The sequence below is a fragment of the Pelophylax lessonae genome, assembly GCF_965119305.1.
Source record: "Pelophylax lessonae genome assembly, chromosome: 3".
NCBI classification, from domain to species: domain Eukaryota; kingdom Metazoa; phylum Chordata; class Amphibia; order Anura; family Ranidae; genus Pelophylax; species Pelophylax lessonae.
In genome coordinates, this window is record NC_138770.1 from 184309335 (window position 1) to 184319804 (window position 10470).

A 10470-nucleotide genomic window follows, 5' to 3' on the forward strand; every position below is an offset into this window, starting at 1 on the left:
ATATCATACAATACAGCCCCCCCCCATGACACAATGCAGGCAGCCCCCTCCATATCATACAATACAGCCCCCCCCCCCATGATACAATGCAGGCAGCCCCCTCCATATCATACAATACAGCCCCCCCCCATGATACAATGCAGGCAGCCCCCTCCATATCATACAATACAGCCCCCCCCCCATGATACAATGCAGGCAGCCCCCTCTATATCATACAATACAGCCCCCCCCCCATGATACAATGCAGGCAGCCCCCTCCATATCATACAATACAGCCCCCCCATGATACAATGCAGGCAGCCCCCTCTATATCATACAATACAGCCCCCCCCCCCCATGATACAATGCAGGCAGCCCCTCCATATCATACAATACAGCCCCCCCATGATACAATGCAGGCAGCCCCCTCTATATCATACAATACAGCCCCCCCCCCCATGATACAATGCAGGCAGCCCCCTCCATATCATACAATACAGCCCCCCCCCTCCATGATACAATGCAGGCAGCCCCCTTTATATCATACAATACAGCCCCCCCCCATGATACAATGCAGGCAGCCCCCTCCATATCATACAATACAGCCCCCCCCCCCCCATGATACAATGCAGGCAGCCCCCTCCATATCATACAATACAGCCCCCCCCTCCATGATACAATGCAGGCAGCCCCCTCTATATCATACAATACAGCCCCCCCCCCCATGATACAATGCAGGCAGCCCCCTCCATATCATACAATACAGCCCCCCCCCTCCATGATACAATGCAGGCAGCCCCCTCTATATCATACAATACAGCCCCCCCCCATGATACAATGCAGGCAGCCCCCTCCATATCATACAATACAGCCCCCCCCCTCCATGATACAATGCAGGCAGCCCCCTCTATATCATACAATACAGCCCCCCCCCATGATACAATGCAGGCAGCCCCCTCCATATCATACAATACAGCCCCCCCCCCTCCATGATACAATGCAGGCAGCCCCCTCCATATCATACAATACAGCCCCCCCCATGATACAATGCAGGCAGCCCCCTCCATATCATACAATACAGCCCCCCCCCTCCATGATACAATGCAGGCAGCCCCCTCTATATCATACAATACAGCCCCCCCCCCCATGATACAATGCAGGCAGCCCCCTCCATATCATACAATACAGCCCCCCCCCCCAATATCATACAATGCAGCCCCCCATGTATGAAGAGTGAGGCCAGTGTCCGGGTGGGGGAGTGTACTGTGTTGTCTGTGTGAGGGGTGGGAGAGGACGGGACACACATCATCTCACCTTGCATGCTGTCCTCGGCATGTGATGGGGGATGGGAGACTGTCCGGTGTCCAGCAATCTGCTTCTGCCAGAAGTTGAACACGGAGCAGAGGGGGGGGGGGCGTCTGGAGAGGCACAAGCCCAGCTCCCTGAGTGTGATTGGAGATCGGCTCCTGATCTTCTTCAAGCAGAAATCAGCTGGAGGGGCGGAGACCGGAGGGCAGTGAGCGCCGAGCTGGATCCCCAGGATTCTATGGAGGGCACTTCTGGCGCCCCGACTATTCTAATGTGCGCTCTAGACAAGTGGTGTGTGCTGCCTGGGGCTCGCTTGCTGTAGCGCTCAGGCGGCACAGCATGAGGAGTGCCACACCGGCCGGTCCACTACTGATTCGGGGTGCAGAATGGCGGCGCCCCCTGTTAAGCTGCGCCCTAGGCAGCTGCCTTAGTCGCCTTACTGGTAGCGCCGGCCCTGCCTTCAGGTAACAATCTGCCTCCTGCTACAGCCAAAAATTTCAAATTTTGACTCATCAGTCCAGAGCTACTGCTGTAATTTTTCTGCACCCCAGTACCTATGTTTTCATGCATAGTTGAGTCCCTTAGCCTTGTTCCCAGGTTGAAGGTATGGCTTTTTGCCTGCAATTCTTCAATGAAGACCACTTCTGGCCAGACGTCTCCAGACAGTAGGTCGGTGTACCTAGGTCCCACTGGTTTCCACCAGTTCTGTGCAGGACATATTCCAATGTCGAAGGGAAGTAAGCATGATGCATCTTTAATCTGCTGCATTAAGTTTCCTAGGCCGAGTACTGCATCTACACTCCTCAGCATTGCCTGCTTTTTTGAGCTTCTTAAAGCGGAGTTCCACCCTGGGAATACATTTTTTAATAAAAAATACCCCCAGGACAGTCAGGGCTATCACATTCCACAATGGCTAGCCTCTGATCTGTCCCGGGTTGCACTTACCTTTTAGGAGAAATACTTACCTTGAAAAAGTATTGCCCAGCGCTGCCATCTCAGGTGTGGGCAGCTTGAAGCCAGCGCGATCCTCTTCTGCGTCCTCTTCCGTCTTCTTCGGTCCCACGATGCACTGCACCGGCCCCGCCGTCACTTCCGGTGCGCGCGCGTCATCCCTCCACAGCTTCTGGGCATGCCCAGAAGTTGTTTAGAAGGTAATGACGCGCGCGCCCCGGAACTGACGTCGGGGCCGGTGCAGGTGCAATGATTCCTGGGAGCAATGACGTTCAGCTCCCAGGAATCATTGCAAAGCCAGGAAGTGATGACGGGCCGTGGCCGCCGAGGGGAGGAAGAAGGAAGTAAGGTAAGTATATTTTCTTCTATACGAGGTAAGTAAAAAAAAAAAAAAAAAATGCGATTATCCATTTGTTTTTCAGGTGACCCGGAGCAAGAAGATGGAGGTAAGTATAGATTTAGGGTGGAACTCCACTTTAAAAAGAGCTTGAACAGCACATCTTGAAGCCCCAATCTGCTGTGAAATCTTTGCCTGGAAGAGACCTTGCTGAAGCAGTATAACTACCTTGTGTCTTGTTGATGTGCTCAGTCTTGCCGTGGTCTATGATCTGTGACATAAAACTGTCTTTCACATCCTCACCTTAGTAGCGTAGTGTTTAGCTTTTCCTCACATAGTTTTAAGCTTCCTACACAACTGTTTCTATTTCTGGTAAAGAAGTACAGCCAAAGATCATTTGGATGTACTTCTGTTGATTACAAGAGTGCAGTTTGTTTTGCTCTCCTGTGACCCGTTTTCAGCAGACAGCGGGCTGAAGCTTACGTCACAGACCAGATTCAGGCATGGTAAGGATAGTGACCTTATGGTTGGAATCTGCCCATATGCCCGGACTGGCACCCGGCTGAGAGTCTGGAGAGCCAGCCGCTCACATCCCCTCCACAGCTCAGCACTCCAGTGAGCACAGGATGGCAGAGCAGAGAGCTGGTGACTGACAGTCACCAGCTCTCTGCTCACAGAGCACTGAGAACCGAGCAATCGGCAATGCTTGATTGCTCAGTTCTCACTGTTAGAGCCGGCGGGAGACAGATGCAGCATCAGACCAATGCTGAATTCACCTAGGTGTGTTTCCCATACTTCTCTTTTAATGACTTTGTTTCAGCCTACATATGAAATTAATGATCATTAGCACCTGCTTGGTATAATTGGTTAATCATAAACCTGATTCTAATCCTACAAAATCCGTGACTTTGAGCAAATGTACAAAGCGTGCAAGTATATGAACTGATGCTGGTTTGAAGCCAAAGGGTATACACATCAAATATTGATTTGATTTAGATTCTGTTTGCTCACTTTGCATATTGTAAATAATTAAAATAAACAAATTAAAATATATATTTTTGAAAGCATTCTTACTTTACAGCATTTATTCACTTCTGCCTAAAGCTTTTGCACAGTATTGTACTTCAGGCACTTCAGGCCCACAAAGCAGTGAAAGAGATTGTGGGGCTAAAATATTCTACAGATTTACCATAATTTTTTACTGATAATGGACGGATATGCCTAGTGGCATTGCAAAGACTAATGCACGCTCAACAAAATGTGCGTGAATGCGACAGTGTAGCCAGTGTAGAAAACAGCAAATATAAGCTTCTTAAAACAACAGTAAAGATTCAAAAATGTTAGACCCCATCAGTAATGTTTTCAACCTAATTGGCAACCCAGGTCCAGGCCTGGTCTATGTGTCATGGCAAAATTGATCCAAATGTGTGTAAATGAAGGCCAAAACCCTCCACTCTGCATGCTGTATTTGTCAATTCCATGTTTAAAGAATTAGTGTACCCGTAACTGATATTTCAGTAGTTGACAGATGAGGGGAAGGAAGAGAGTCTGTTCAGTGGCAATATCCCTGCCCTTAAAGTATAGCTAAAGCCAATACATTATTATTGCAGGCAATGTAAGATGAGTTAAAGCCCCACTGGGAAGATTTCCCTTCACTTCAAGTCCCATACATAAAACCGGTAGTGAGAGAAAATCTCTATGCAGTGAACCTTTCCTAACTTAGACAGTTGTCCCTAGAACAGGAGTCCCCTAAATGATTTCTTCTTACCTTCTGTTCTGGTGACATATCAACATTTTGCTCCTATCAATTCCAATTATAGCTGTCACCAGGGCAAATAAATGCAGTGCATCCATTGGAGACACAGACTGTACCAACAACCTAACAGAGGTTCTAAGTCAGAGATGTATAGTAACTAAGTAAAACTACGTCACTACTGTACTTTAGTACGGAAAGGCGGTATCTGTACTTTCCTAGAGTAGAATTTTTTTCTCCTACTTCCACTTTTACTTCACTACATTTTTTCAATGATTTCAATACTTCTACTCTGATATTTTTTTTTGTGCTGCATAGTTACTCGTTACAATTATAAAAATTACCACTGCCAGAACAGTAGATGGCAGGTTTCATGAAGCTCAAAAAAATGTGTATTATCAGCGCATATGAAAATAAATGCTACTGTATGTATAAATAAATGCTGCATTTGAAATAATAAAAAACAATATGATGTTCAAACTTTTGACTTCTTTCTTTAATAACTACATAACACAGTACTTGTACTTTTACTTTCAGTACTTGAGTAGCAATTTTTTTTCTAAACTACTGGTACTTTTACTTTCAGTACTTGAGTAGCAAATTTTTTTTAAAAAACTACTTGCGATACTTAAGTACAAAAAATGTTGAATACTTTAGTACTTCTACTCAAGTCACTTTTTGATCCAGCACTTCCACTTCTACTCAAGTCAATTTTTGATTGAGCACTTGTACTTTTACTCAAGTATGGGTTTCGAGTACTTTATACAACTTTGTTCTAAGTCCTCACCACTCTTTTAAAAACTAAAAAGAAAATTTTGGCTTTAGGTAAGCTTACATTTCTGGGCCAGCAGACCTACTGCTGCCATTGCAAGGAGTTTCCACTCTTCTTCCTGGATTCCACATTAAGGAGAGAAATGGAGACACCCAAATGTGGGTTCAAACATCACAAATTCCAAAACAGACAAGCAGAGCCAGGGACTAACAAAAACATGTCACTACTGAAATTTCTGAAAAAAATAAGGCAGTGGGTGATTTAGCCCAACAAACTCTACCTATAGCTGAAATATCATTTTGGCTGGTCTGATCCTTTACAGCCTTTACAAAATACAAGACCATAGTGAAGGAAGGCGTGGAAGTCCACCAACCTACAATCTCAGGAGGTTATCTCTAGAGTAGCATGCATGATGCTTAACAATAAATGACTGCCATATTGAAAGACAGAGTGTCTTTCTTTGAGAAATGATCACTATGGATCAAATATTTCCAACCCCCCCCCCCAAACTTTAACCATTCTTCATTGTCTATGGCTGCACCCCAACCCTGACAGCTCTCCCCAGCTACAGATTCCCTCACCCCCCATTTTCACATTTCTTCTTTTATCTCTCTCCCCTAATCTTGCTATGTTTCTTCATTTCATTTCTATTGGCACCCAACAAAGAAGACTGGGTGAGGATCCATACAGATGGAAGCCAGCCCACATATGACGACTAAATGTATTGCACATTGAACATGATGTCGAGCTGCCTGTTGCCTGTTTATTTTATTTAACTGTAATTGATTTAAACATTTAAAAAAAAGAAAAAAAAGATAAAGATGAAACAATAGGAATTTGTACAGAAGTATTCTGCCAAAATACCACTACAAGTAAATGATAAATTCTGTGGACAAGATGAAATCATTGTGCCTATAGGGAGTCATATTAATGTAGTACTCCTGTCACACAAGCAGAACATAGAGCATACAAGTATTGCCTGTAGCGTTCAGAGCCCAGTGCAGTTACAATGAGTATATAATAGCAGTGTGCACATCATGTGTAGGTGAAAAACTACTGCAACACAATATAATCTTTTGGCTTTTTCAAGCACAAATTTACCTTCAAATCTTGAGAATGTATATACTGTATATAAGGGGAGAGGAAAGTGACATTGTAATCAAACTCTACATCAGACACTTATCTGCTAGAATCCTAGGCAACATTCAGCATGTTGTGTGTACATATATACATATATATGTATATATATATATATATATATATATATATATGATCAATCAGATCCAACGCTCTGTAAATTTATGGGCACTGTATGTAATACACTTTGGAGCCTTTTTTCACTCCATTTTCTTGCCATCGTTTTGAAGAGGTGGGTTGCCAGGTCAAACTCTATATCAGACACTCATCTGCTAGGCAACACGGTATTCTGTTAAACTCAACACATTGCTAATACAAATCACCAACCTGCCACCAACTGATGTTGCCTGGCACTCAATACGATCCCCACACTAATCCAAACATATTCTATGAATCATAACTGAACTGCCAACAGAGGACATTGGTAACAAAGCAGTGGTGCTCTTTCTTGTTTGTGAAATGCTCATCTCATTGAATCCTTCTAGTAAAGCACAAAAAAAAACAAAAAATAAACACACACACAGTTAATATTCTAAATGTCATTGTACATGAAGACCATTTTTAAACGCAGAGATCTGGAAATAAAACACATCCTTTGGTGTCTAGGCCACATCTGAAGCATTACGAGCTGAACAAAGACATGTGATTCTTGTCATTTTTACGTTCGTGCACGAGATCGGTTTAATCACAGGTGTATGAGTAATCCATTCATTGACACATATTTCCCACGTGAGCTTCCAGCTGTGACTGTTATTTTCAGACCCTGGCACTTGATAGAAGTGTGATAACCATGCTGTGATCCATTTCTGCTGCTGGATCCCACATAGCATCCACTTCTAGAGAACAAACGCAGGAAAGCCTTGATCTATGCCTCTCAGCTAAAATCCTTTCTTCTTTATAATCCTATTTATTTGTAAATATGAACACCACAATAACACAACACCCAGGCATTATAACACTAATGACAGCCATGCTCCATCCTTTCTTCCAAGATGGAAAACCTTGTACTTTTTTCTGCACAAAAGAAAAAAAAAAAAAACACAAGGTCCCCTCGGTGGCAGGAGACTACAAAGCAGCCATAACCCTATGCCTGAGAATAAGGAAAACGGGTCATAGAAGACATCCGTGTACAACCCATCCACACTTCTATCACATATAATTCTCTCCAGCACTTCTCTGGGGAGAGGTGAGCAAGAGCTGCCAGCTGAATGTCACACAAAACACACAATGTCACCAAGCTAGGGGCCATGTGACCACAGCAACCCGGAGTCATGGCAGGGGTTAACCTTTCATTACCAAATAATGACATACATGTGGACCTCATGGACACCATATAATTGTTAATTGTTTACCATTGATGAAATATACAGGTAACGATGCCAATACATTACATCTATCTATCATTAAATATATATTAATAATCTATCCATATATATGTTTGATCATATATCAGTAATCTATAAGTTTTTCCATTTTACAGGACTTACAGAGTGCCAATAGTTTGTTCACTGCTTTATTTATGGGCTATCTATTACATCTATAATCCATCATATATCAATAATCTATCATATATCTATAATCTCATACAGCTCTGTAATCTATCATATAATTATATTATACAGGATTTAAATAGTGCCAACAGTTTGTGCACTGCTTTGCCTTTTTTCTATCTATTACATATCTATAATCCATCATATAGCTAAAATCTATCATTTATCAATGCTCTATCATATATCTATAATCTATGATATTACTATATTATATAGGATGTATATAGTGCCAACAGTGTGCACTGCACTTTATGGTGTATCTATAAACCATCATATATCTATATCTTTCTCTATCATTTATCACCTGTCACCTATTTATTGTCATTGTATCATCTATCTCTGTAACCCAGTTATAATCTATTATATATCTATATCTCTATCACCTATCTATAATCTATCATATATGCATTATCTATCACCTGTCACCTATATGTTTTCTAACACCAATTTATCATCTATCACCTATCTAAAAAGATGTAGATAATATATCTATATCTCTTATCTAGTCTCAATCATCTGTCACCTGTCATTCACCTATCACATAGTTATCACCTATTTATCATCTATCACCTATCATTTATCACCTATCTAAAAATTCTATAAAATATATATATATATATATCCTATCTAGTCTCTATCATCTATCACCTCTCAGTCACCTATCTATCACCTATCTAAAAATCCTATAAAATATATCTATATCTCCTATCTAGTCTCTATCATCTATCACCTCTCAGTCACCTATCTATTACCTATTTATCACCTATCTAAAAATCCTATAAAATATATCTATATCTCCTATCTAGTCTCTATCATCTATCACCTCTCAGTCACCTATCTATTACCTATTTATCACCTATTTAAAAATTCTATAAAATATATCAATATCTCCTATCTAGTCTCTATCATCTATCACCTCTCAGTCACCTATCTATCACCTATTTATCACCTATCTAAAAAGTCTATAAAATATATCTATATCTCCTATCTAGTCTCTATTGTCTATCACCTCTCAGTCACCTATCACATAGTTATCACCTATTTATCATCTATCACCTCTCAGTCACCTATCTATCATCTATTTATCACCTATCTAAAAAATCTATATAACATATCTATATCTTCTATCTAGTCTCTATCATCTATCACCTGTCAGTCACCTATTTATGACCTATCTATTGTCTATTTATCATCTATCAACTATCTATCACCTATTTTAAAATTCTGTATAATAAATCTAAATCTCCTATCTAGTTTCTGTCACCTGTCAGTCACCTATTTATCATCTATCTATCACCTATTTATCATCTATCACCTATCTAAAAATTCTATATAATATATTGATTTCTCCTATCTAGTCTCTATCATCTATCACCTGTCAGTCACCTATTTATCACCTATCATCTATCTATAAATTACATATAATATATCTATATCTCCTATCTAGTCTCTATCATACATCACCTGTCAGTCACCTATTTATCACCTATCATCTATCTATAAATTATATATATCTATATCCCCTATCTAGTCTCTATCATACATCACCTGTCAGTTACCTATTTACCACCTATCTATCATCTTTCACCAACCTATCACCTATATATCATCTATCACCTATCTAAATATTCCATATCATATACCTATATCTCCTCTCCTATCTAGTCTCTATCACCTATCTGTCTTATCAGCTATCAATAATCAATCTCTGTCTCCTGTGTAGTTTTGTAGAGTATCCCCCCATCCCCACTATAGGAGGTGGTTGGGTGTGGGGTGAGCCAGTCCCGGGATGTATGGTGTCGGTCCATAGCAGAGGATATAGCCGTACCTGAGTGTCGCCGATGTCGCACGGTTCTTCCCCGCACGGTCCCCCGGGGAGGTCGGCGGAGACCAGCAATAGCCCGGAGAGGAGGAGGAAGGTGAGGCCGTGCAGAGGTCGGGGTGTCCAGGGAGGTTCCATGAGTGCGGCCGGGTGTGCGGGTGTCTGTGCTCCGGTGTGACGGTGGCGGTGGTGGCGGCTGTGCTCCTGGTACCCGCTCGCTCCTCTCTCTGGATGGATGCTGCGATCACTGAGCTGCTACCAGCCCGGCTCCTGTTACCATAACAACCCGCTGAGTGACAGCCGAGGGGAGGGGGAGGAGGCAGAGGGATGGGGAATGGATTCCTTTATCCTCCTGGAGATGTGGGGGGACAGGAGGGATGGGGGGTCACCATGACAATGACAGCTCCCACTAATCACAGATATGTTTACCCCAGAATTCCCCCCCCCCCACTCCAACTGCCACTCAGGTTATAGGATGCCCATTATATTACCTAACATAGGCTGCAATCATTTATTAGCTGATATTGTGCCCAGGTAATGTGCCCACCCGTCACCCCTCAATGAGCAGGTATATTCTAGACTGCTGTACCTCTTCAGAATGATCGATATATAATGATACATAGTGCTGTATATTGGTATTTAGGTCACTACCCAGACGCACTTGTAAACGCAGTCTTTTTTTTTTTTTTTTCCCCAAAAGGCAAACAAAAACATCCTATTCTTTAGCCTGAAAGAGCACAACTTATTCCATGTCTGGAACAAAGCAAATCTCACTGCCAGCATAAGCTTGTCCCTTAACAGGGTTTAAAGTCCCCGCCGGCTCCAATGGGGTCCAAAGAAGAGGTCACCATGGCTCAGCAG

The 10470-nt window shown here is 42.4% G+C and overlaps 1 protein-coding gene across 2 annotated transcripts in view; it reads right to left on the bottom strand.

The window, feature by feature from the left end:
- Nucleotides 1-9844, bottom strand: part of DNER (delta/notch like EGF repeat containing) — a 404738-nt gene extending 394894 nt beyond the window's left edge. For both annotated transcript variants that reach the window (XM_082249031.1, XM_082249030.1), the window contains exon 1: nucleotides 9616-9844. In XM_082249031.1, the coding sequence (XP_082105157.1) occupies nucleotides 9616-9747 (132 nt within the window). In that variant the 5' untranslated portion in view covers nucleotides 9748-9844. The remainder of the gene's footprint in view (nucleotides 1-9615) is intronic.
- Between the last annotated feature and the right edge of the window lie 626 nt (nucleotides 9845-10470).